This window comes from Fringilla coelebs (genome assembly GCF_963513975.1).
Source record: "Fringilla coelebs genome assembly, chromosome: 33".
In the NCBI taxonomy this organism is placed as follows: domain Eukaryota; kingdom Metazoa; phylum Chordata; class Aves; order Passeriformes; family Fringillidae; genus Fringilla; species Fringilla coelebs.
Genome location: NC_140059.1, coordinates 481,471 through 507,122, shown reverse-complemented (window position 1 = coordinate 507,122; position 25,652 = coordinate 481,471). Strand labels below are relative to the sequence as shown.

The window sequence follows — 25,652 nt, the reverse complement described above, 5'->3', positions numbered from 1 at the left end:
CTACAGACCCCAAAGAGCCTCTACAGACCCCCCCCAAGCCCCTATAGACCCCCGCGAGCCCCTACAGATTCTCCTGAGACACTACAGAGCCCCCCAAGCCCCTATAAACCCCCCAAGCCCCTATAGACCCCCCAAGCCCCTACAGACCCCAAAGAGTCTCTACAGACCCCCCCCAAGCCCCTATAGACCCCTCAAGCCCCCACAGACCCCCCCAAACCCCTATAGACCCCCCACACCCCCACAGACCCCCTACAAACCCCTTTAAAGCACCTATAGGGCCCTGGGAGCCCCTATAGGATCTCATTGACCCCTGCTCCCCCCTCTTTAGGGTCCTACGACCCCCCCCCAGCAGGCCCCTATAGATCCTGTAGGTCCTCGGTGCCCCTGCAGGTCCCTAAACCCCCCCAGGGACCCCAAGGACTCCCCCACTGCCGACCCCGGTAATTCCCCTAAACGCCTCCATCACCCCCCCGGTACCTGTGACCCCCCTACAGACCCCAACAGACCCCTACAAACCCCCCAGGACCCTCTAGAGACCCCCACGGTCTCCCCACAAATCCCTACAACCCCCCAAAACCCCCCAAACCCCCCAGGACCCCCCAAAAACCCTCTCAGACCCCCCCCAATAATCCCCCATAGGGTCCCATGGGGGCTCGGGCGCCCCCTGGTGGTCGAGGAAGGAAATGGCAATTGGGGAGGGGGGGCCGGGAATTTGGGGGGGGGTCCCGAGAATTCCGAGGGGGGTCTCGGGACCTTGGGGGGGGTCCCGGGAATTTGGGGGGGGGGTCCCGGAAGTTCCGAGGGGGGTCCCGGGAATTCGGGGGGGTCCTGGGAATACGGGGGAACCCCGGGAATTCCGAGGGGGGTCCCGGGAATTTGGGGGGGGGGGGGCTCCATAAAATTCGGGGGAGTCCCCGGAATTTGTGGAGGGAGGGGGGGTAGGGTCCCAGGAATCTGGGGAGGGGATTCAGAGGTTTGGGATCCCAGAATTTTGGGAGGGGGCTCCCAGGATTTTTTAGGGGAAAACTCAAGAGGTTTGGGGGTCTGAGTTTTTGGGGTCTCAGGAGGTTTTTTTTGGGGGGGGTCCCAGGGTTTTTTTTTTGGGGGGGGGGGTCCATATGGAAACAGGAACTTTATTGAGCCGATACAAAACCCCCGACTCAGCAAACGCCCCCAAAGAGCCCCAAAATCAACCCCGACCCCCCCGTGCCCCCCAGCCCCAAAAAGGGGTCCCAGCTGTGTCCGGGGGGGGTCCCAGGAGCCCGGGCTGAGCCCGGTGGGGCAGGGGGGGGCTCCCAGTGCTCCCAGTACCCGCCAGCCCCCCCAAACTGGTGCCAGGCCCAGCTCCCAGTAAGGCCCGACTGGGAGGGGGTGCCCGAGCCCGGAATGGGGGGAAATCCTGGAGAAACGGGTAAAAACTGGGGGTGGGGGTCGCTAGGAATCGTAATCTTCATCCTCCTCCTCTTCCTCCCGGGCGCGGGGGGGGCCGGGGGCCGGGGGGAGCCCCCCCGGGAGCCCCCCCGGGAGGCTGGGGGGGCCCAGGGGGGCGAAGGGGACCCCGGGGCTGCGGGAAAAGGCGTCAGTGAGGGGGGGAGAACCCCCCAAAAAAACCCCAAACCCCCCCAAATCCTCCCCAGGGACACGGGGGGGGGCGCCCCCAATCCGCCCAACCCCCTCCGAGAGGCCCAGGTGGGGGAGGGGCACCCAAAACCCCCTCCCCAAAGCCCCCCCCCCACCAAGGGACTGAGGGATGGGGGGGACACACCCCAAACCCCCCCAAACGGCCCCAGGTGTTGTCAGGACCACCCCAACCCCCCCCAGGTGTTTTCTGCCCCCAGCCCGACCCCCCCAGACCTCACCTGGCGAAGGTGAGCGGGGGCGGGGCCGGGGGGGGCTGCGGGGTCTCCTCGTCCCCGTCGCTGTCGCTGTCCTCAGAGTCCTCCTGGGGGGAGGGGCAGGGGGGACAATGAGGGGACCCCCAAACCCTACCCCGAGGGGGGACAATGAGGGGACCCCCAAACCCCACCCCGGGGGGGGACAGTGAGGGGACCCCCAAACCCCACCCCCATGCCCAGGGATCCCCAACACCCCCCCAGAGGGGACCCAGAAACCCCCCCAGGACCCCCCCCCAATTCCCTCCCACCCAGAGATGACCCCACAACCAGGTACAGCCCCCTCCCCTTCAGGAGGACCCCCAAATCCCCCCAGGACCCCCCAAATCCCACCCAGAACCCCCCACATTCCACCCAGGACCCCTCAATTCCCCCCCAGGACCCCCCAAATTCCACCCAGGACCCCCCCAAATCCCTCCCACCTCCTGCTCTGAGTCTGTCCCCGACTGTTTCGGGGTCCCCTTGGCCCCAGGACCCCCCAAATCCCCCCAGGACCCCAGGACCCCCCAATTGCCCCCAAGGGCCCCCCAGATCCCCTCCAGGACCCCCCAAATCCCCCCCAGGACCCCCCAAATCCCCCCCACCTCCTGCTCTGAGTCTGTCCCCGACTGTTTCGGGGTCCCCTTGGCCCCGGGACCCCCGTTCTTGCGGCCACTGCCCGGGCGGCGCCCCCTGAAAGAGACCCCCCCTCATTAGAGACCCCCCCCTGCACCCCAAAACTGCCCCAAACCCCCCTCAGGGACCCCCCTGCACCCCAAAACTGCCCCAAACCCCCCCTCAGGGCCCCCCCTGCACCCCAAAATCCCTCCTGACTCCCCCGTCAGGGAGCTCAGATGTGGTGTGGGTCTCCCAGGTGGGTCCCAGGGGGGTCCCTCAGGTGTCCAAAGGGTCCCCCAGGTACCCCAGAACCCCCCCCAGGTGTCCCAAAAGTATCCCAAGGGGTCCAAGGGGTCCCTCAGGGCCCCACAGGGGTCCCCAACTGTCGCAGGGTGTCCCCCAGGTACCCAGGTGTGTCCCCAGGTGTCCCCAAGGTAGCCAAGTGTGTCCCCAGGTGTCCCCAAGGTACCCAGGAGTGTCCCCAGGTGTCCCCAAGGTAGCCAGAAGTGCCCCCAAGTTTCCCAGCGGTGTCCCCAGGTGTCAGGGTGTGTCCCCAGGTGTCCCCCAGGTATCCAGGAATGTCCCCAGGTGTCCCCAAGGTACCCAGGTGTGTCCCCAGGTTTCCTAGGGGTGTCCCCAGGTGTCAGGGTGTGTCCCCAGGTGCGCCCAGGTATCCCCCAGGTACCCAGAGGTGTCCCCAGGTTTCACAGGGGTGTCCCCACAGTACCCCAGGGGTGTCCCCAAGTACCTGACTGTGTCCCCAGGTGTGCCCAGGTACCCAGGAGTGCCCCCAGGTGTCCCCCAGGTACCCAGGGGTGTCCCCACAGTACCCCAGGGGTGTCCCCAGGTGTCGAGGTGTGTCCCACATGTGTCCCAGGTGTGCCCAGGTATCCCCCGGGTACCCAGGGGTGTCCCCATGTGTGCCCCAGGTTTCCCAGGGTGGCCCCCAAGTTTCCCAGGGGTGTCCCCACAGTATCCCAGCGGTGTCCCCAGGTACCTGGGTGTGTCCCCAGGGGTCCCCCAGGTACCCAGAAGTGTCCCCAGGTTTCCCAGGTGTGTCCCAGGTGTGTCCCAGGTTTCCCAGGGGTGTCCCCACAGTACCCCAGGTGTGTCCCAGGTGCGCCCAGGTGCGCCTCACCTGCGGGGGCCCCGCTCGCCGTCGCCGTGGGGGTCGTCGCCGTCCCCCTGCATGTCGGGCACGGCGGCCACCAGGTCCTTGAGGAAGTCGAACTGCTGCTCCAGCTCGATGCACTGCTTCCTGTGGGCGGGGCCTCAGACCACGCCCACACCTGCCCGGCCACGCCCCACACGCCTGGGACAGGCCACACCCACCCGGCCACACCCAATACACCTGGGACAGGCCACACCCAACACACCTGGGACACACCCAGGTCCCAGGAACAGCCACACCCACCCGGCCACGCCCAACACACCTGGGACAGGCCACACCCACTCAGCCACGCCCAACACACCTGGGACAGGCCACACCCAGCCCCAAAAGGCGCCTCAGGTGTGTCAGGGACCCTTCCCCACCTCCCTGAAGTGGCCCAGGTGTGCCAAGCAGGTGGGGACAGGTGGGGACAGTGAGGGACAGGTGGGGGACAGTGAGAGACAGGTGGGGGACAGTGAGGGACAAGTGAGGTCACCTGAGGACAGGTGAGGGACAGGTGGGACAGGTGAGGGACAGGTGAGGACACCTGAGGAAAGGTGAGGCACAGGTGGGACAGGTGAGGACACCTGAGGACAGGTGAGGCACTCACAGGTGAGACGTCGTCATGGTCTTGGCATTGCGGGACTGGGTCACGTGACAGGCCTTGCGCAGCAGCGACTCCAGGAACAGCTCCAGGGCCCGCGCTGGCACGCTAAGGACGGCCAGGTGCGCAGGGGACACCCCCAGGTGTGCAGGGGACAGCCCCAGGGACACAGGTGACACCCCCAGGTGCACAGGGGACAGCCCCAGGGACACAGGTGACACCCCCAGGTGCACAGGGGACAGCCCCAGGGACACAGGTGACACCCCCGGGGACACAGGTGACAGCCCCCCCAATATCCCCCAGGTGTCCAGGATGGGCAGACTCAGGTGTCACAGGTACGGGCACCTGGGGGACCGAACTGTGCACGGTGGGGGTGCCCAGGTGAGCAAGGTGAGGTCACAGGTGGGTGTGGCAGGGTCCCAGGAATGCCTAGGTGAGCAGGGAGGGGTTCCAGGTGTACCCAGGTGAGCAGGGAGGGGTCCCAGGTGTGCCCAGATGAACAGGGAGGGGTCCCAGGGCTGCTCAGGTGAGCAGGGAGGGGTCCCATGTGAACAAGGAGGGGTTCCAGGTGTGCCCAGGTGAGCAGGGAGGGGTCTCAGGGGTGCCCAAGTGAGCAGGGAGGGGTCCCAGGTGTGCCCAGGTGAGCAGGGAAGGGTCCCAGGTGTGCCCAGGTGTGCCAGAGGATACAGATGATGACGGGCACGGCGGCCGCCACCTTCCCGATCTCCTCGTCCGTCTGCATGATCTTCTTGATCCGCGCCTGCACAGAGCCCCGCCCTCACCTGAGCGCTCACCTGGAGAGCCCCACCCTCACCTGGAGAGCCCCACCCTCACCTGCAGAGCCCCGCCCTCACCTGAGCGCTCACCTGGAGAGCCCCACCCTCACCTGAGCCCCCTCACCTGGAGAGCCCCACCCTCGCCACGCCACGCCCCTACTTGCCCCTCACGTGCGACCCTGTCCGCCCAAACCCCGCCCACCCCTCAGGCTCCGCCCCGCCCTCTCCGTTACCGTGGTGATCCTCATGACCCCGCCCTCGTTGCCATGGTGACAGGACCCCGCCCTGCCCGTTGCCACGGTAACCCCCGTTCCCCCCGCCCTCCGCGTTGCCATGGTAACCCCGCTTGCCCCGCGGCCCCGCCCGCGGCCCCGTCCCCCCTCAGCCGGTACCGGCGGGAAGCGCGCGTTGTATTTCTTCTTCTTGCTCGGCATCGCCGCCTCGCTGGCCCCGGGGGCCCCGCGGGATCCCGGAGGGTCCCGCCCGGCCCCGCTCCCGCCGCTCCCGGCCCCGCTCCGGCCGCTCCCGGCCCGGCCCCGGCCCCGCTCGGCTCCGCCGCGGCCTCCCCGGCGCTCCCCGCCCCGCCCCTTCCGGGACGAGGCCACGCCTCTTCCCGCTAAAACTCCGCCCCAGCGGCGGCGGCAGCGCCAAAATGAACACGCCCCCTGAAAAACGAAGCCACGCCCTCGCAGAAAACCACGCCTCTGTGTGTACAAGCCACGCCCCTCAGCTGTCAATCAAACGCAGGCGGGCCTTGGACCGTTTATTGGTGTGGGGGGAGGGGCGGGGCTTTCCCCTCCCCCCTAAGGCACTTCCATGGGGGCGGGGTTAATGCCGGGGGTGGGGGGGAGGGAGGGGAGGGCACGCTCCCATTGGCTGCCGTGCCCCGGGGGGCGGGGCGAAGCGGGGACACCCCCTTTCAAAAGGCACCCAGTGACCCCCCAGGAGTTTCCCAGTAGCTCCCAGTGCCCCCCAGCAGGCACTCGGGGTCCTCCCAGTAACTGCACGGAACTCCCAGTGACCCCCAGTTGTGTCCCAGTAACCGCAGAGAGCTCCCAGTGACTCCCAGTAAGCCCCAGTACCCCTCAGTGCCCCCCAGTAACCCCCACAAACCTCCCAGTAACCCCTACAGGCCTCCCAGTGACTCCCAGTAACAGCTAGAAGCCTCCCAGTAAATCCCAGTAAACACCAGAAGCATCCCAGTAACCCCTAAAAGCCTCTCAGTAACTCCCAGTAAGCCCTAAAACCATCCCAGTACGTCCCAGTAGCCCTCAGACACCTCCCAGTAACCCCTAGAAGCCTCGCAGTGACCCCCAGTACCCCCTAACACCCTCCCAGTAACTCCCAGTAACCCCTAAAACCATCCCAGTACGTCCCAGTAGCCCTCAGACACCTCCCAGTAACCCCTAGAAGCCTCGCAGTGACCCCCAGTACCCCCTAACACCCTCCCAGTGACTCCCAGTAACTCCCAGTAAGCCCTAAAACCCTCCCAGTACGTCCCAGTAGCCCTCAGACACCTCCCAGTAACCCCTAGAAGCCTCGCAGTGACCCCCCAGTACCCCCTAACACCCTCCCAGTGACTCCCAGTAACCCCTAACACCCTCCCAGTAAGCCCCAATAAACCCTAAGACACTTCCCAGTAACTCCCAGTAACCCATAAAAGTCTCCCACTGACTCCCAGTACCCCCGAAGACCCTCCCAGTGACTCCCAGTACCCCCCCAGCCCCTCCCAGTGCCCCCGCGGCGCCCTCCCAGTCCGTCCCAGTGCTCCCAGTCAGGAGGAGGGGAACTGGCTGAGGAAGGTGCTGAAGTCCAGCTCCCCCAGGGAGGGCAGCGAGTCCTCGGCCCCCCCCAGCGCCCCCAGCCCCCCCAGCTCGGGGCCCCCCCCCAGCTCGGCCCCCAGCCCCAATTCGGGGGGCGCCCCCGGGGGCTGGCTCTGCACCAGGCGGGCGATGGCCTCGGGGTACGACATCAGCATGGGGGGCGGGGCGGGACCCCCGAAATCCTGGGGGGGGTGGGGCGGCTCGGAAAGACCCCCTCCCCCAAAATCCGGGGGGGGGTCCCCGAAGCTCGGGGGGGGCTCGGGGGGGCCCAGCAGGCGCTGGACCTCGGAGGCGTTGATGGCGTCCAGGGGGGGGAACGGGGAGTCCCCCAAGAGAGCCCCAAAATCCAACGGGGGGGCCACGCCGCCGGCCCCCCCCCCGATTTGGGGGGACCCCTCCTCAAATTGCAGCTGCAGCAGCGCCTCGGACAAAGGCTCCGCCTCGGGGGGGGCCGGGGCCCCCAGGAGCCCCCCCGGACCCCCGAAAGAGAAGGAGGGAGCTGGAAGGGGGGAGAGGAGTGAGGGAGGAGCTCGACCCCCCCACTGTCCCCCCAAAATTGCCCCCCACCCCGTTAACCCCTCCCCAATTGCCCCCCACAATTTTTCCCCCTTTAGCCCCCACCCCATTTGCTCCCCCCGAATTTTCCCCCTCCCCATTTCCAACCCCAGTTTTCCCTCCTTGCCTCCACCCCAGTTCCTCCCAGTCCCTCCCAGTTCCCCCCAGTCCCTCCCAGTCCCCCCAGTCCCTCCCAGTCCCCCCAGTTCCCCCAGTCCCCCCAGTTCCCCCCAGTCCCCCCAGTCCCCCCAGTCCCTCCCAGTTCCCCCAGTCCCTCCCAGTCCCCCCAGTCCCTCCCAGTTCCCCCAGTCCCCCCAGTTCCCCGCTCACCCGCACTGGGGGGGTTCTGGGGGGCCGGGGGGGGTCTCGAGGGCACCGCGATGCGCCGGGGGGGCCGCGACTCGCCGGATGCCGGAGCTGGGGGAGGGGCAAAAATGGGGGTCCCGCTGTCAGGGACCCCCCTCCAGGGACCCCAAAATCTCCCTGGGGACCCAAAAATCCCCCCCAATACCTCCCAGGGACCCCCATTTCCCCTCTAGACCCCCCAGGACACCAAAAACCTCCTCAGAGACCCCTCCCCCCTCCCCCAGGGACCCCAATATCCCCCCAGGGACCCCCCCCAGGACCCCCAGTCCCTTCTCTACACCCCTTCCAGGAACCCCAAACCCCCTCGGGGTCCCCCAAATCCTTATCCTAGACCCCCCCAAGGACCCCAAATCCCCCCAGACCACCCCAGGGACCCCAATAATCCCCCCAGGGACCCCAATAATCCCCCCAAAGCCCCCCAGGGACCCCAATAGTCCCCCCCAGACCCCCCCAGGGACCCCAATAATCCCCCCAAGACCCCCCCAGGGACCCCAATAATCCCCTCCAGACCCCTCAGAGACCCCAACGATCCCCCCAAAGCCCCCAGGCCCCCACCGGGCAGGGGGCTGCGCTGGATGAAGGAGCGGAAGGTTTCCCGCGTCCGCTTGCGCTTCTCCTCGATGCACTGCAGGTCCCCTGCACCAGTAACACCAGTTAGCTCCCAGTCAGCTCCCAGTTAGGCCTGTCACCAGCCCAAGACCCTCCGGGATCCCCCCCAGCGACCTCCCAGTCACAACCAGTCACCCCCAGTAAAAACCAGTTACCCCCAGTGACCTTCTTGTCACCTTCCAGTGACCCCCAATTCCCTCCCAGTCACACCAGTGACCTTCTTGTCACAACCAGTCACCCCCAGTGATCTCCCTGTCACTTCCCCGTGACCTCCAGTCCCTTCCCAGTCACACCAGTGACCCCCCCAGTCACAAGAAATTACCCCCAGTAACAACCAGTTACCCCCCAGTGACCCCCAGTTCCCTCCCAGTCACACCAGTGACCCCCAGTCCCCTCCCAGTCACACCAGTCCCCTCCCAGTCACTTCCCAGCCACACCAGTGACCCCAGCAGACCCCACAGGGTCCCAGGGTGACAAGAAGGACACAAAAATAACCAGAGCAGGACCTGGGAGTGCCCCAAAGGGACCCCAGATCACCCCCAGCCCCACAAAAAGACCCCGTAGCCCCCCACAGCCCCCTCCCCAAGCCCACCCTGGTGGGGCAGGAACAGGAAATCAACGGGAACTGCAATGGGAATAGGAATCAACGGGATCCAGGGACCTGGGAATGTCCCCAAGGGACCCCAGAGCCCCCCAAACTGACACCAAGGACCCCATAACTGCCCCTAGACCCCCATAGCCCCCCGAAGCCCCCTCCCCAGGCCCACCCTGGTGGGGCAGGAATAGGAAATCAATGGGAACTGCAGCTCCTTTGATCTGAATGCCCCAAAAAGACCTTGGATCGCCCCCAAACCCACACTAAGGACCCCGTAGCCCCCCGCAGCCCCCTGCCCAGGCCCACCCTGGTGGGGCAGGTAGCGGAAGTCCACGGGGGCGCTGCAGCCCCATTGATCTGAATGCCCCAAAAAGACCCTGCATCACCCCCAAACCCACACCAAGGACCCCATAACTGCCCATAGCCCATCGTAGCCCCCCGCAGCCCCCTCCCCAAGCCCACCCTGGTGGGGCAGGTATCTGAAGTCCACGGGGGCGCTGCGCTGGCGGTCCGAGGGCCGCTGCAGCTCCATGCGCACGGTGACCGGGGCGCGCAGCGCGGGGTCCCGGAAGGGCGGCGTGCGGAACACGATGGCGACCTGGCGGTGAACGTCGGCCTGCGCGAAGGAGCCCTTGGCCTCCCAGCCCTCGGCCGAGAAACGCACCTCGATGTCCTCTGCGGGGACAGGGACACGCTGGGGACACGGGGACACCGGGGGGCAAGGGGACACACGGGGACAGGGACATACAGGGACACCGGAGGCACGGGGGGCACAAGGACAGGGCATGGGGACAGGGACATGCTAGGGACACGTAGGGACACAGGGCATGGGGACACCGGGGGTGCAAGGACAGGGCATGGGGACAGGGCATGGGGACAGGACACAGGGACACGCTGGGGACATGCTGGGGACACCAGAGGCACAGGGACAGGGCATGGGGACAGGGACACAGGGACACGCTGGGGACATCAGAGGCACAGGGACAGGGACAGGGCATGGGGACAGGGACACCGATATCCCAGGTTTTGGGGTGTCCCTGGGTTTTGGGGTGTCCCATTTTGGGGTGTCCCCGTTTCGGGGTGTCCCAGTCTCGGGGTGTCCCAGTCTCGGGGTGTCCCCGTTTCGGGGTGTCCCTGTTTTGGGGTGTCCCATCTCGGGGTGCCCTCACCTTTCTGGACCTTGTCACACAGCAGGAAGATCTCGTCCCCGCCCCGGCAGCTCCCGGAGTTGCGGTTGACGCGGCAGATGCGCAGCTCGGCCGTGCTGGGGGCACCTGGGGACACGGGGGACACGGGGGGGACACGGGGTCACCACGGGCTCACCACGGGGGACACAGGGGGACACTGGGGTCACTGGGGACACTGCGAGGGTCCCACAGGTGTCCCCAGGTGTCTCAGGGATGTTCCCCAGGTGTCCCCCAGGGGTCCCTAGGTGTCTCACAGGTGCCCCACAGGTGTCCCAGATGTCCCACAGGTGTGTCAGGGATGTCCCCAGGTGTCCCACAGGTGTACCCCATGTGTCCCAGGGGGTCCCAGAGGTGTCCCAGGTGTTCCCAGGTGTGTCAGGGATGTCCCCCAAGTGTCCCCAGGTGTCCCACAGCTGTCCCAGGTGTCCCAGGGATGTCCCCCCAGGTGTCCCCAGGTGTCCCCCACATGTCCCAGGGGGTCCCAGAGGTGTCCCACGTGTCCCCAGGTGTCCCACAGCTGTCCCAGGTGTCCCACAGCTGTCCCAGGTGTCCCCAGGTGTCCCCCACATGTCCCAGGGGGTCCCAGAGGTGTCCCAGGTGTCCCCAGGTGTGTCAGGGATATCCCCAGGTGTCCCCCAGCTATCCCAGGTGTCCCCAGGTGTCCCCCCAGGTGTCCCCAGGTGTCCCCCCAGGTGTCCCCCAGGTGTCCCCAGGTGTCCCCACTCACGGTTGTCGTAGATGGGCTGGGACAGGACGGGGGGGAGGGGCCGCAGCCCCCCCGGGCCCCTCACCCACACCTGGAAGCAGAGCCTGACGGCGGCCAGGTCGTACTCGCCCCCCGCGCTGCTCGGCCGGCACTGCCCAGCACAGACCAGTACAGACCAGTAAAAACCAGTACAAACCCGTATAACCCACTACAAACCAGTACAGACCAGTCCAGACCAACATAAACCCATATAAACCAGTATAAACCAGTACAAACCACTACAAACCCGTATAAACCAGTATAAACCAAACCAGTACAGACCAATACAAACCCGTATAAACCACTACAAACCAGTACAAACCAGTATAAACCACTACAAACCCGTACAAACCCGTATAAACCAGCATAAACCAAACCAATACAGACCAGTACAAACCCGTATAAACCACTACAAACCAATATAAACCACTACAAACCAGTACAGCCCAGTACGCACCAGTGACGCCCCCCAGCAGCCCCAGGACCACCCCCAGTGCTCTCCCAGTGACACCCAGTGCCCACCAGTGCCCTCCCAGTAAAAACCAGTGCCCCTCCCAGTAACTCCCAGGGACACCCAGTGCCTTCTTATCCCTTCCAGTCCCTCCCAGTTCCCTCCCAGTCCATTCCCAGTTGCTCCAGTGCCCTCCCAGTAACTCCCAGTCCCTCCTGGTCCCTTCCATTCCCTCCCAGTGCCCTCCCAGTTGCTCCCAGTGCCCTCCCAGTTGCTCCCAGTGACCTCACAGTGCCTTCCCATCCCTCCCAGTCCATTCCCAGTCCCTCCCAGTGCCCTCCCAGTCCCTCCCAGTTGCTCCCAGTGCCCTCCCAGTCCCTCCCAGTTGCTCCCAGTGCCCTCCCAGTCCATTCCCAGTCCCTCCCAGTGCTCCCAGTACCGTTGAAGGGGTTGTTGTTGGTGCGGATCCGCTCGGCCACGGCCGCCTCCAGCTCCCGCTTCTTCACGCACTGAATCCCCAAATTCTGGAAACTGACCCCAAAATGGGGGGAGGTCAGGGCTCAACCTGGACTTTGGGGTCCCCCCCAGATGCGCCGGGGCAGGGACCCCAAATTTTGGGGGTTCCCAGGAGTCCTGAGGGGGGGTCTTGTATTTTGGGAGTGCCCCCCCTGTTTTTGGGTGGTCCCACCCATGCTCCCAGGGGTTCCCCAGTATTTTGGGAGATACCACCTGCCCTGTAGGGGGGGTTCCCCAATCCTAGGGGTGATCCTGCTCTTTTTGGGGGGTTCCCCCTCTTTTGGGGGGGGTTTCCCCATTTTGGATGATCCCACCTGCCCTGCAGGGGGGGGTCCCCAATATTTTGGGAGATACCACCTGTCTAATACGGGGGCTCCCCAACTTTGGACGATCCCACCTACTCTTTCTAGGGGGGGGGTTTCCCCAATTTTGGGCGATCCCATCTGCCCTGTGGGGGTGTCCCTGAGGTTTTGGGGGTGTCCCCAGTTTGGGGGGGGTCCCACCTGTGGATGCTGCGCTCGGGGCACAGCTCGGCCTCGTAGAAGCCGTCCTTGCAGTCCTTGCCCACCAGCTCGTGGGGGTGGGGGCGGTGGGGGGGGTCCTTGGTCACCAGCGACACCCGCACCCGCCCCGGGCCCCGGTAGTTGTTCACCTGTGGGGGACACCCGCTGGTTTGCACTGGTTTGCACTGGTCTGGACTGGTTTGGACTGGTCTGGACTGGTTTGCACTGGGAGGCTCATGGGGATGCTGGGATGGGTCTGGGGGAGGCGGCTGCTGAACCCCCCCCCTGGAGATGGGGGCATTGGGGGGACTGGGGGGGGTCCCAGGCTGTTACAGGGGTGTACTGGTTTATACTGGGATGCACTGGGACGCTCATGCAGGTGGTGGGGAGGGGCTTGGGGGACACTGGGGGGGCTCAGACAGGGTCCCGGTGGTTACTGGTCTATACTGGTCCATACTGGGATGCACTGGGACACTCATGCAAGTGGTGGGGAGGGGCTTGGGGGACACTGGGGAGCACTGGGGGGGCTCAGGCAGGGTCCCGGTGGTTACTGGTCTATACTGGTCCATACTGGTGCATACTGGGGCACTCGCGCGGATGGTGGGGTGGGTCTTGGTGCTCTCGGTGCTGTGCTCCCCGGGGATGGGGGCACTGGGGGGGCACTGGGGGGCACTGGGGAGGGGTCCCAGTGGTTACTGGTCTATACTGGTGCATACTGGGGCACTCACGCGGATGGTGGGGTGGGTCTTGGTGCTCTCGGTGCTGTGCTCCCCGGGGATGGGGGCACTGGGGGGGCACTGGGGGGCACTGGGGAGGGGTCCCAGTGGTTACTGGTCTATACTGGTCCATACTGGGGCACTCACGCGGATGGTGGGGTGGGTCTTGGTGCTCTCGGTGCTGTGCTCCCCAGGGCTGGGGGCACTGGGGGGCACTGGGGGGCACTGGGGAGGGGTCCCAGCGGTTACTGGTCTATACTGGTCCATACTGGTGCATACTGGGGCACTCACGCGGATGGTGGGGTGGGTCTTGGTGCTCTCGGTGCTGTGCTCCCCGGGGATGCTCCCGGCCGAGCGCCCCTCGCACTTGTAGCGGAACCTCATCCCGCGCTGCTTGGGCTGCTCCAGGATCTCCACGAACGGCGCCGCCCCCCCCGCCTCTGGGGGGGCACACGGAGAGGTGGGGGGGGGGTCCCGTCAGCCCCCTCCCCACAGACCCCCCGCACCCCCCCAGGGGGGTCCCAAACCCCCCCGATCGCCCGTGCCGGGGGTCCCCACTCACCCTGAGCGCCCCAGTCCTGCAGCAGGAAGGGCAGGAGGTCCGGGGGGGTCACTGGGGGGGCAACAAAGGGGGCGTTAATGGGGAGGGGGCGTTAATTGGGGAGGGGGCGTTAATTGGGGAGCATCGCTGGGGGGGGGCACTTTTAGGGGAGGGGTCGCATTAAGGGGGGGGGCTCTTCAAGGGGGTGTCGCAATAAGAGGAGTTACATTGGGGGGGTCGCTTTTAGGGGAGGGATCGCATTAAGGGGGGGCACAATAAGACTGGGGGCACTTTTAGGGAACGGGTCACGCTTAGGGGAGGGGTCACTTTTAGGGGAGGGGTCACGATAACGCGGGAGGGGTCTCATCACGGGGGTGTCGCAATGAAATGGGGTCACTTCCCGGGGGTCACTTTAAGGGAGGGGTCTCCCCCCTAAAACCCCCCCAAGGAGCCGCCCCCCCCCCCCCTTTAAGCCCACCCCCCTTATAGGGCCCTCACCCCGCGACCCCCCGACGTCACCCGGGGCGGAACGGCCCCGAAACCCCCCCGGGGGGGTTCGGCACTCACCGTCCTCCATGGCGGGGGTCCGGAGGGTCCCGGGGGGTTCCCGGGGGGGGTCCCGGGGGGTGCCGGGGGGTGCCGGGGGGTGGGGGAAGGGCGGGGGGGGCCCCGCTCGCGCCGCCGCTCGCGGAAGCGCCGCGCGCCCACGTGACGCGGCTGCCGGGAAGGCCCCGCCCACCCGCGGGCGCTCCCGCCAACCGGAGGCGGGGCCGCGAGCCGGGGCGGGGCCAAAGCGGAAAGGGCGTGGCCGCATCCCGGAAGCGCGTCGGGCCGGCCGGAAGCGGAGGCCGGGAGGAGAATGGCGGAGGTGGGGAGCGGGCGGGGGGGGACAGCGCGCAGGGGGTTCGGGGACCCTCCCGAGGGGTTCCGGGAGCCTCCGGAAGGGTTCGGGGACCCCCCGAACCCCCCGCGGGGGTTTTGGGGCCCCCCCGGCCCTGACGAGGCCCCGCCCCCGCAGGGGGAGGTGTCCGAGGGCTGCCGCCTGCCCGTGCTGCGCCGTAACCAGGACAACGAGGATGAGTGGCGTGAGTGGGGCGGGGCTTAGCGCGGGGGGCAGCCAATCAGGGCACGGAGGAGGGGCTGCGGAGGGGGCGGGGGCTGAGGGAAAGGGCGGGAAGCGGGCGGGAGGGGCGGGGCTCTGTGGGGCGTGGTCTGAGAAAGGGGCGGGGCCTGGGCTGGGGGTGTCGGGGGTCCCAAGGGGATTTGGGGACATGAGGGGGTCCCGGGGGGGGGGTTTGGGGACAGCCCAGGGTGGGGGGAGGTCTCTGGGGGGAATTTGGGGGTCCCTGGGTGGGTTTGGGGGGGGTCCCCGGGGGGTTTTGGGGGTCCCTGGGTGGGTTTGGGGACCCTCTGGGAGTGTTGGGGGTCCCTGGGGGCAATCTGGGGGGGTCCCTGAGGTGGTTTGGGGGGTCTCTGAGTGGGTCTGGGTGTCCCTGTGGGGGCTTTGGGGGTCCCTGGGGGGAGGGTTGGGGGTCCCTATGGGGGCTTTGGGGGTCCCTGGGGGGAAGGAAGGTTGGGGGTCCCTGTGGGGGCTTTGGGGGTCCCTGGGGAAGGGGGTTGGGGTCCTTGCATGGCTTTTGGGGTCTCTGTGGGAATTTGAGGGTCCCTGGGTGGGTTTGGGTGTTCCCAGGTGGGTTTGGGGGTCCCTGGAGGGTTTTGGGTCCCTGAGGTGGTTTTGGGGGTCCCGGGGAGGGGTTTTGGGGGTATCCATGGGTGGTTTTGGGGGTTTTAGGGGGAGTTTGGGGGGATCCATGGGGCGGTTTCAGGGTCCCAGGAGGGGTTTGGGGGTCCCTGGGGGGTTTGGGGGTTTTGGGGGGGGGTTTGGGGGTCCCTGGGGGGTTTGGGGGTTTCGGGGGGGGTCCCCAGCAGGGGGTCGGTGGTGATCCCCCCCCCCCTCGTTGCAGCGCTGGCTGAGATCCTGAGCGTGAAGGACATCAGTGGGAGGAAACTGTTCTACGTGCACTACATCGACTGTGAGGGGACAGGGACACGGGGACAGGGGGGACAGGGGGGGACAGGAACGTGGGGGGGACACGGGGGGACAGGGAGGGACAGGGAGGGACAGGGAGGGACAAGGAGGGACATGAGGGGACAGGGGAGACATGAGAACAAAGAAGAGCGGGGGGGGACATGGGGGCAGGTGGGGGACATGGAGGGACACACGGACACTGGGGACACAGGGGGACACAGGGACATGGAGGGACACGGGGATATGGGGGGGACGTGGGGACAGCCAGGGACACAGACATGGGGATGTGGCGGGGGACACAGAGACATGGGGACACGGGGGGGACATGGGGGGACAAGGGGATGCAGAGACTTGGGGGGGGCAGCACCTCAATGTCCGCTCTGCTGTGTCCCCAACAGTGTCCCCAAGAACAGGGTGGGGACACGGGGGGTCGTGGGTGACACTGGGGTGGCATTGTCACCATGTGTGTGTCCCCGGGGCTGGGGTGGGGACAGCGGGGGGTGCTGGGGTGCCAGGCCAGGTGGCAGCCCAGGTGGCAGCAGGGCCGTGTGTCCCTGTCCCCAGTCAACAAGCGTCTGGACGAGTGGGTGACCCACGACCGGCTGGACCTGAAGCGGGTGCAGGTGCCCCGCAAGGAGGCCAAGACCCCCACCAAGAACGGCCTGCCCGGCTCGCGGCCCGGCTCCCCCGACAGGGACACGGTGAGGGACACGGGGACACGGGGGGGACACGGGGACAGGGGGACATGGGGGGGGACAAGGGGACATGGGGACAGGGACCCCCACCAAGAACGGCCTGCCCGGCTCACGGCCCGGCTCCCCCGACAGGGACACGGTGAGGGACACCGGGGGGGACACGGGGGGGGACACGGGGACATGGGGACAGGGACACAGTGAGGGACCCCCACCAAGAACGGCCTGCCCGGCTCACGGCCCGGCTCCCCCGACAGGGACACGGTGAGGGACACCGGGGGGGACATGGGGACATGAGGGGGGACAAGGGGACATGGGGACAGGGACCCCCACCAAGAACGGCCTGCCCGGCTCGCGGCCCGGCTCCCCCGACAGGGACACGGTGAGGGACATGGGGAACAGGGGGACACGGTGAGGGACATGGGGAACAGGGGGACACGGTGAGGGACACTGGGACGGGGGGACACCGGGGACACGGTGAGGGACAGAGGGACAGGGGATGGGTGGGTGGGACAGGGGACATGGGGATGTGGGGACACGGGGGGACGCAGGGACCCAGTGAGGGACACAAGAGGGGACGTGGGAGGGACAGGGGACACGGTGAGGGGACGTTTAAGGACATGGGGAGGACATGAGGGGACAATGGGAGAAAACACTGGGGATACCTGGGGACACTTGGGAGACACAGGGACACAGTGAGGGGACACTTGGGGACACAAAGGGGACATGGGGAGGGGAGAGGGGACACCGGGGAAAAGGGGATTGGGGGACATGGGTGACACCGGGAGGACAGGTGACATCGAGGGGACAGTGGAGGGACAGAGGACACTGGGAACACAAGGATGCGGACAGGAGAGCAGGTGGGACAGCAAGGGACAGAGTTTGGGGACATCAGGTGCAGGTGACAGTGCGAGGACAGGGGGACTGAGCAGGGCCAGCACTGAGGGGACACACGGGGGGGGACACAGGGACAGGGGACACTCAGAACTGTTGGGGACAGACCTGGTGTCCCCATACGCCCTCGGGGGGGGGACACTCACCCCCCACGGCAGGGACACCCCCTGGGGACACCCCTTGGGGGTTGGTGACATCCCCAGGACCCACCCAGGGGCCACCTCGGACCCTTGGGGACGTCCCCAGCCCCTTTAGGGGACCCTGGGGACATTTCTGACCCTTTTAAGGGGCCTTGGGGACACTCTCGACCCCTTGGGGACGCCTGCAACTCCTTTGGGGAACCTTGGGGACATCACCAGTCCCTTTCTGGGGACCTTGGGGACATTCTCAACTCCTTGGGGACATCTCTGACCCCTTGGGGACATCCCTGACTCCTCTAAGGAGACCCTGGGGACACCCCTGTCCTCTCTAAGGGGACCTTGGGGACATTCTCAACTCCTTGGGGACATCCCTGACCCCTTGGGGACATCCCTGACCCCTCTAAGGGGACCCTGGGGACATCCCTGACCCCTTGGGGAGACCCCTGACTCCTCTAAGGGGACCTTGGGGACATTCTCAACTCCTTGGGGACATCCCTGACCCCTTGGGGACATCCCTGACCCCTCTAAGGGGACCTTGGGGACCTTTCCAACCCCTTTAAGGAACCTTGGGGGCATCCCTGGTCTGTTGGGGACATCCCTGACCCCTTGGGGACATCCCCAACCTCTCTGAGGGGACCCTGGGGACACCCCTGACCTCTCTAAGGGGACCTTGGGGACATCCTTGATCTCTTGGGGACACCCCTGTCCCCTCTAAGGGGACCTTGGGGACATTTCCAACCCTTGTAAGGGATCTTAGGAACGTCCCGTGTTCCTTGGGGACATCCTTGGTCCTTTGGGGACATCCCTGGTCCCTCTGAGGGGACCCTGGGGACATCCCTGCCCCCTTGGGGACATCCCTGGTCCCTCTGAGGGGTCCCTGGGGACATCCCTGCCCCCTTGGGGACATCCTTGGTCCCTCTGAGGGGACCCTGGGGACATCCCTGACCCCTTGGGGACGCCCCTGTCCCCTCGAGGTCCCCTCACCCCCTTCAGGAGCCCTTGGGGCCACCAAGGGCCGTCCCCGGGGAGGGGACCCGGGGGTGCCGGGAGGGCCCCGAGCCGCGGTGGCTTTGTCCCCTCCGTGTCCCCCCCGTGTCCCCCCCCGTGTCCCCCCCCGTGTCCCCTCCCCGTGTCCCCTGTCCCCCTAAACCCTCCTCTTCCTCCCGGCGCAGAGGAAGAGCCTGGAGCTGGCGCTGCCGGTGGCCCCCGCCAGCGGGAAGAGTTTGCCAGGGCCACCGGGGCCACCAGGGCCACCGGCAGGGCCACCAGCGGGGCCACCAGCGGGGCCACCAGCAGGGCCACCGGCAGGGCCACCGGCAGGGCCACCGGCGGGGCCGGGGCCCATCACGCTCCGCTTGCACCTGCCCAAGGAGAGCGAGGCCGAGCCCCCCCAGCGCCCCACGGTAACCCCCGGGGGCCCCCAATGTCCCCAGGTGTCCCCAGGGTCCCTCAGTGTCCCCAGGTGTCCCCAGTGTCCCCAATGTCCCTAGGGTCCCCAATGGCCCCAATGGCCCCAGATGTCCCCCAATGTCCCCTATGGCCCTGATGGCCCCAATGTCCCCAGATGTCCCCAGTGTCCCCAATGTCCCCAGATGTCCCCAATGTCCCCAGGGTCCCCAATTGCCCCCAGTGTCCCCAGGGTCCCCAGGGTCCCCAATCTCCCCAGGGTCCCCAATGGCCCCAATGTCCCCGATGGCTCCAATGACCCCAGAGTCCCCAGATGTCCCCAGGGTTCCTGATGGCCCCAATGTCCCTGGATGGCCCTGGTGTCCCCAAATGGCCCAAGTGTCCCCAGGGTCCCCAGTGGCTCCAAAGCCCCAATGTCCCCACTGTCCCCAGGGTCCCCAGTGTCCCCCATTGAGAGACAAACTGGGACAAACTGTGAGGGACTGGGACGAACTGGGAGGGACTGGGGGGGACTGGGAGAGACTGGGGGGGACTGGGAGAGACTGGGATGGGACTGGGATGGGACTGGGATGGGACTGGGGGGGACTGGGTGGGACTGGAATGGACTGGGAATAGACTGGGGGGGACTGGGAGGGACTGGGGGGAATTGGGATGGGACTGGGATGGACTGGGATGGGACTGGGGGGGACTGGGATGAGCTGATCTGGTTGGAACTGGTCTGAACTGGTTTGAACTGGTCCCAGAAGCGCAAGGTGGAGGTGGTGTCCCCGGCCACGCCCGTCCCCGCCCCCACCGAGACCTCGCAGGCCTCCGTGTTCCCCCAGGTGAGCCCGGGCCGCCCAGTACGGCCCAGTAACACACCAGTAACACCAGTAACACACCAGTAACACCAGTACAGACCAGTAACACCAGTAACACACCAGTATGGGCCAGTAACACACCAGTAACACACCAGTACGGATCAGTATGAGCCAGTAACGCACCAGTATGGGCCAGTAACGCACCAGTAGCACACCAGTATGGCCCAGTAGCACACCAGTAAGGCCTAGTAACACACCAGTAACACACCAGTAACACCAGTATGGCCCAGTAACACACCAGTAGCACACCAGTAACACACCAGTAACACCAATAAGGCCCAGTAACACACCAGTAACACACCAGTAGCGCACCAGTAGCACACCAGTAAGGCCCAGTAACACACCAGTAGCACACCAGTAAGGTCTAGTAACACACCAGTAGCACACCAGTAACACCAGTAAGGCCCAGTAGCACACCAGTAACACACCAGTAGCACACCAGTAACACACCAGTAAGGCCCAGTAGCACTCCAGTATGGCCCAGTAACACACCAGTAAGGCGCAATAGCACACCATTAACAGCAGTACCTGACCAGTAACCCCACCCCACTCCCTGGGGCCCCCCATCCCCGCGGGGGGATCCCCAAATCCGGGGATTCTGTGGGACTGGGGGGGCAGGGGGGGTTTGGGGGGATCCGGGGGGATTTGGGGGTGTTGGGGGCAGTTCTGGGGGGATTTGGGGTATTTTGGGGGTGATTTGGGGCAGGTTTGGGGGATTTGGGGTATTTGGGGTATTTTGAGGGGTGATTTGGGGCAGGTTTGGGGTATTTTGGGGGGTGATTTTGGGGCGGTTTTGGGGGTATTTGGGGCAGTTTTGGGGGTATTTTGGGGGGTGATTTTGGGGGTTCCAGGCGCTGACCCCCCCTCTCCCCCCAGAACGGCTCCGCTCGCCGGGCGGTGGCGGCTCAGCCGGGCCGGAAGAGGAAATCGGCGTGCCTGGGGACAGACGAGGTGGGGACACCTGGGGCTGTCCCCAGCCCTGACCCCCCTGTCCCCCCCTGTCCCTGTCCCCATCCCTGATCCCTCTGTCCCCCCCCAGGACTGTCCCCAGCTGTGTCCCCAGCCTGGTGTCCCCATCCCTGTCCCCCAGGACTCGCAGGACTCCTCGGACGGGGCCCCCTTGGCGCCCAGGATGACGGGCAGCCTGGTGTCCCTGGTGTCCCTGGTGTGCCTGGTGTCCCCATCCCTGTCCCCTCTGTCCCCATCCCTGACCCCATCCCTGTCACCCCTGTCCCCCCCAGGACTCGCAGGACTCCTCGGACGGGGCCCCCTCGGCGCCCCGGATGACGGGCAGCCTGGTGTCCCTGGTGTCCCTGGTGTCCCTGGTGTCCCCATCCCTGTCCCCTCTGTCCCCCAGGATTCCCAGGACTCCTCGGACGGGGCCCCCTCGGCGCCCCGGATGACGGGCAGCCTGGTGTCCCTGGTGTCCCTGGTGTCCCTGGTGTCCCCATCCCTGTCCCCATCCCTGTCCCCTCTGTCCCCCAGGATTCCCAGGACTCCTCGGACGGGGCCCCCTCGGCGCCCCGGATGACGGGCAGCCTGGTGTCGGACCGCAGCCACGACGACATCGTCACCAGGATGAAGAACATCGAGTGCATCGAGCTGGGCCGGCACCGCCTCAAGCCCTGGTACTTCTCGCCGTACCCGCAGGAGCTGACGGGGCTGCCGGTGCTCTACCTGTGCGAGTTCTGCCTCAAGTACGGCCACAGCCTGCGCTGCCTGCAGAGGCACCTGGTAAAGGGGGCTGGGGGGAGAGCTGGGGGGTTTGGGGGGGTATGGGGGGGTTTGAGGGGGATTTCAGGGAGTTTTACAGGGATTTGGGGGAGTTTTACGGGGGTTTAGGGGAGTTTGGGGGACGTTTAGGGGGGTTTTAGGGAGATTTAGGGCAGTTTGGGGGAGTTTACGGAAGATTTGGGGGAGTTTTAGGGGGATTTGGGGGAGTTTGGGGGAGTTTAAGGGGGATTTGGGGGAGTTTTACGGGGGTTTAGGGGAGTTTGGGGGACGTTTAGGGGGGTTTTAGGGAGATTTAGGGCAGTTTGGGGGAGTTTAAGGGAGATTTGGGGGAGTTTTATGGGGGTTTGGAGGAGTTTAGGGGGGTTTGGGGGAGTCTTAGGGGGTTTGGGGGAGTCTTAGGGAGTTTCAGGAGAGTTTGGGGGAGTTTCAGGAGATGTAGGGCAGTTTGGGGGAGTTTTATGGGGATTTGGGGGAGCTTTATGGGGGTTTGGGGGAGTTTCAGGAGGGTTTGGGGGGTTTCAGGGAGATTTAGGGCAGTTTGGGGGAGTTTTAGGGGGGGTTGGGGGAGTTTCAGGGGTTTGGGGGTGTTTTAGGGGAATTTTAGGGGGTTTGGGGGGTGTTTTAGGGGGTTTGGGGGTCTTTTAGGGGAATTTGGGGGAGTTTTAGGGGGAATTTGGGGGTTTAGACACCGCCCTTACCCCCAATTTCCTCCCCCTCAATTCCCCCCCTCTCCCCATTTCTTCTCCCCGATTTCCCTTTTTCTCTCCCACTTTCACCCCTAATCTTCCCTTTCCACCCCTCACCCCCAAAAACCCCCAAAATCCCCCCAAAAAACCCCCCCAGACCAAGTGTGACCTGCGGCACCCCCCCGGCAACGAGATTTACCGCAAGGGCACCATCTCCTTCTTCGAGATCGACGGCCGCAAGAACAAGGTCAGGGGGGCTCTGGGGGGCTCTGGGGGGGTCCTGGGGGCTCCCCCCAATCCCACACCCCGCTGAGCCCCCCGGGACCCCTCCCCAGAGCTATTCCCAGAACCTCTGCCTCCTGGCCAAGTGCTTCCTGGACCACAAGACCCTTTACTACGACACCGACCCCTTCCTCTTCTACGTCATGACCGAGTACGACTGCAAAGGCTTCCACATCGTGGGCTACTTCTCCAAGGTGGGGGCCTGGGGGGGATTTGGGGGGGATTTGGGGGGTCTGGAGGGGATTTGGGGGGGATTTGGAAGGTTTGGGGGGTCTGGAGGGGATTTGGGGGGGATTTGAGGGGTCTGGAGGGGATTGGGGGGGAAGTGGGGGGATCTGGGGGTATTTGGGGGTGGATGGGAGCACTGAGAGATGAAGGGTGGGAAGGGGGTGAGAGAGGGGATTTGGAGAGGGTCTTGGGGGGGGGAAAAAAGGGGGTTTGTGGATTGCTGAGGGATTTTGGGAGCTCCAGGAGGGATTTGGGATGCAGTCCTAGGGGATTTTGGGGTGGTCCCAGAGGTTTTTGGGATCCCATTCCTGGGGGTTTTTGGGTGCACTCCCAGGGGTTTTTGGGGTGGTCCCAGGGGTTTCTGGGGTCTCATTCCTGGGGTTTCCTGCAGGAGAAGGAGTCGACCGAGGATTACAACGTGGCCTGCATCCTGACCCTGCCCCCGTACCAGCGCCGCGGCTACGGCAAGCTGCTCATCGAGTTCAGTCAGTGCCCCCCGAGCCTGCCACCCCCAGACCCGCCCCAAACCCACCCCAGACCCACCCCCAGATCATGGGAACCCCCAGACCCACCCCCAGACCCAGCCCAAACCCACCCCCAAACCCTTGGATCCCCCAAACCCCACCCCAAACCCACCCCAAGACCCTGGGAACCCCCAAACCCTGGGATCTCTCAAACCCATCCCCCAAACCCTGGGAATCCCCAAACTCTGGAAACCCCCAAACCCCACCCCAAATCCTGGGAACCCTCTAAATCTTAAGGTGTCCCCACCAGTCCTTCCCCTGTCCCTCTGTCCCTCCCCTGTCCCCTTGTCCCCCCGCTGTCCCCCTGTCCCTCCCCTGCCCCCCCGCTGTCCCCCTGTCCCAGCCCTGTCCCCCTGTCCCTCCCCTGTCCCTCTGTCCCCCTGTCCCCCCGTCCCCCTGCTGTCCCCCTGTCCCTCCCCTGCTGTCCCCCTGTCCCTCTGTCCCTCCCCTGTCCCTTTGTCCCTCCCCTGTCCCTCTGTCCCCCTGTCCCCCCGCTGTCCCCCTGTCCCCCCGCTGTCCCCCTGTCCCCCTGTCCCCCCGCTGTCCCCCTGTCCCCCCGCTGTCCCAGCCCTGTCCCCCTGTCCCTGCTGTCCCCCTGCTGTCCCAGCCCTGTCCCTGCTGTCCCCCCCTGTCCCCTGTCCCCCTGTCCCTCCCCTGTCCCACTGTCCCGCTGTCCCCCTGCTGTCCCTGACGCGTGTCCCCGTGCAGGTTACGAGCTCTCCAAGGTGGAGGGCAAGACGGGCACCCCCGAGAAGCCGCTCTCGGACCTGGGGCTGCTCTCGTACCGCAGTTACTGGTCCCAGACCATCCTGGAGATCCTCATGGGGCTCAAGGCCGAGGCGGGCGAGCGGCCCCAGATCACCATCAAGTGAGACACGCCCCCTCCCGCCTTTAACCACGCCCCCTTCTCGCCTTTAACCACGCCCCACGTTTAACCACACCCCCACATTGTAACCACGCCCCACGTTTAACCATGCCCCTGCATTGTAACCACGCCCCCACATTTGAGGCTCCACCCCCTCATTTTCCCAACCTGGGGGGGGGTGGGGGGTTAGGGGTGTCAGGTGGGTCTGGGGGGGTCTTGGGGGTTCTGGGGGGCTCTGGAAGTTTATGGGGGGCTCTCAGGGGGTTCTGGGGTGATCCAGGGGGACCTTGGAGGTTTTGGGGGGGGTCTGGGGGGTCTGGGAGTTCTGGGGGGCTCTGGGATGATCCAGGGGGGCCTTGGAGGTTTTGGGGGGGGGGGGGGTCTGGGGGTTCTGGGGGGCTCTGGGGGGGGTCAGGGGGTGCAGCCCCCCCTCATTTGTCCCCTCCCCCAGTGAGATCAGCGAGATCACGAGCATCAAGAAGGAGGACGTGATCTCCACCCTGCAGTACCTGAATCTCATCAACTACTACAAGGTGCGGCTCCACACACCTGGGGGGACCCCAACACACCTGGGGGGGCATGAAATATCTGCCTGTGTCCCCCTTTGGACACCTGGCTGACACACCTGTGCACACCTGTACTGAGTCAGTACACCCTGACACACCTGTGCACACCTGCGCAGGGTCAGTGCACCCTGACACACCTGTGCAGGGCCAGTACGCCCTGACACACCTGTCTCACCTGTGCACACCTGTCTCACCTGTCCCACCTGTGCGCACCTGTCCCACTGTCTCACCTGTCCCACTGTCTCACCTGTGCACACCTGTCTCACCTGTCCCACCTGTGCGCACCTGTCCCACTGTCCCACCTGTCCCACTGTCTCACCTGTGCACACCTGTCTCACCTGTCCCACTGTCCCCCCTGCAGGGCCAGTACATCCTGTCTCACCCGTGCACACCTGTCCCCCCTGTCCCTGCAGGGCCAGTACATCCTGTCCCACCTGTCCCACTGTCTCACCTGTCTCACCTGTCCCCGCAGGGCCAGTACATCCTGACACACCTGTCCTACCTGTCCCACTGTCTCACCTGTGCACACCTGTCCCCCCCGCAGGGCCAGTACATCCTGACGCTCTCCGAGGACATCGTCGAGGGCCACGAGCGCGCCATGCTCAAGCGGCTGCTGCGCATCGACGCCAAGTGCCTGCACTTCACCCCCAAGGACTGGAGCAAGCGCGGCAAGTGGTGAGGCCACGCCCACCGGACACGCCCACACGGCCACGCCCCGGAAGGCCACACCCACCCGGGCCACGCCCTCACCACGCCCAGCCAGGCCGCATCCCGGCCACGCCCTGCCAGGCCACGCCCCCCTCGTTACCTGGTGCCGCTCATTAAACAACACCTGGCCCCGCCCGCACCTGGCGCTGCAAATCTTTTATTGAGCAAGAAAGGGGCGGGGTGTTGTCGAGCCACACCCACTGTGGGAGTGGCATCGGGTGTGGGTGTGGCTTTGTGAGGCTCCACCAACTGTGGGAGTGGCTTTGTTCGTAGGCAGAGCCTCCCCTGAATAGATTTGGTCTTTTAATTAAAGTAGGTGGAGCTTCCAGAGGCCCCACCCACAGCAGGAGTGGCTCCAGGCACTGAGTAAAACAAGCCCCACCCACTGGGTGTGGCCAGCTCTCTCTTAAT

At 65.7% G+C, this 25,652-nt stretch overlaps 3 protein-coding genes across 5 annotated transcripts; 1 reads left to right on the top strand and 2 right to left on the bottom strand.

The window, feature by feature from the left end:
- Positions 1–1,113: 1,113 nt before the first annotated feature.
- On the bottom strand, positions 1,114–5,611 carry DRAP1 (DR1 associated protein 1). The gene is made up of 7 exons (XM_084223996.1): positions 5,412–5,611; positions 4,931–5,003; positions 4,250–4,343; positions 3,628–3,747; positions 2,477–2,564; positions 1,860–1,942; positions 1,114–1,564 (listed from the first exon to the last, which is right to left on the bottom strand). Exons 1-7 carry the CDS (start codon positions 5,451–5,453, stop codon positions 1,435–1,437), a joined length of 630 nt encoding a protein of 209 aa, XP_084080122.1. The 5' UTR covers positions 5,454–5,611; the 3' UTR covers positions 1,114–1,434.
- A 1,136-nt stretch (positions 5,612–6,747) lies between these two features.
- On the bottom strand, positions 6,748–14,309 carry RELA (RELA proto-oncogene, NF-kB subunit). Its single transcript, XM_084224101.1, is given in 12 exon segments — positions 6,748–7,341; positions 7,728–7,814; positions 8,319–8,399; positions 9,430–9,642; positions 10,137–10,241; positions 10,882–10,993; positions 10,995–11,011; positions 11,790–11,881; positions 12,370–12,518; positions 13,377–13,525; positions 13,648–13,698; positions 14,194–14,309. Coding segments are annotated over 12 exon segments (1,614 nt in total). The 5' UTR covers positions 14,204–14,309; the 3' UTR covers positions 6,748–6,793.
- Positions 14,310–14,426: 117 nt separating this feature from the next.
- On the top strand, positions 14,427–25,587 carry KAT5 (lysine acetyltransferase 5). 3 transcript variants are annotated; one of them, XM_084224091.1, is made up of 14 exons: positions 14,427–14,494; positions 14,645–14,711; positions 15,591–15,659; positions 16,220–16,356; positions 18,554–18,784; positions 19,535–19,612; positions 20,525–20,599; positions 21,134–21,382; positions 22,226–22,315; positions 22,404–22,544; positions 22,970–23,063; positions 23,811–23,970; positions 24,419–24,500; positions 25,078–25,587. In XM_084224091.1, the coding sequence occupies exons 1-14, from the start codon at positions 14,486–14,488 to the stop codon at positions 25,210–25,212; spliced, it is 1,617 nt and encodes a 538-aa protein (XP_084080217.1). In that variant the 5' UTR covers positions 14,427–14,485; the 3' UTR covers positions 25,213–25,587. The 3 variants fall into 3 exon arrangements, with proteins under 3 accessions (XP_084080217.1, XP_084080216.1, XP_084080218.1); XM_084224090.1 differs by having other exon boundaries at positions 19,532–19,612; XM_084224092.1 differs by lacking the exon at positions 18,554–18,784 and having other exon boundaries at positions 19,532–19,612.
- Positions 25,588–25,652: the final 65 nt, after the last annotated feature.

Bases quoted from the DNA above. Each gene is read 5' to 3' on its own strand.
- DRAP1 (XM_084223996.1), bottom strand. From the start codon at position 5,453: ATGCCGAGCAAGAAGAAGAAATACAACGCGCGCTTCCCGCCG. The intron at 4,344-4,930 runs GTATCCTCTGGC...TTAGCGTGCCAG, and splicing joins CGCCGTGCCCGTCATCATCT to CGCGGGCCCTGGAGCTGTTC. The intron at 2,565-3,627 runs GTGAGGCGCACC...GGTCTCTTTCAG, and splicing joins GGCGAGCGGGGCCCCCGCAG to GGGGCGCCGCCCGGGCAGTG.
- KAT5 (XM_084224090.1), top strand. The intron at 16,357-18,553 runs GTGAGGGACACG...CTCCCGGCGCAG, and splicing joins GCTCCCCCGACAGGGACACG to AGGAAGAGCCTGGAGCTGGC. The intron at 23,064-23,810 runs GTCAGTGCCCCC...GTCCCCGTGCAG, and splicing joins CAAGCTGCTCATCGAGTTCA to GTTACGAGCTCTCCAAGGTG.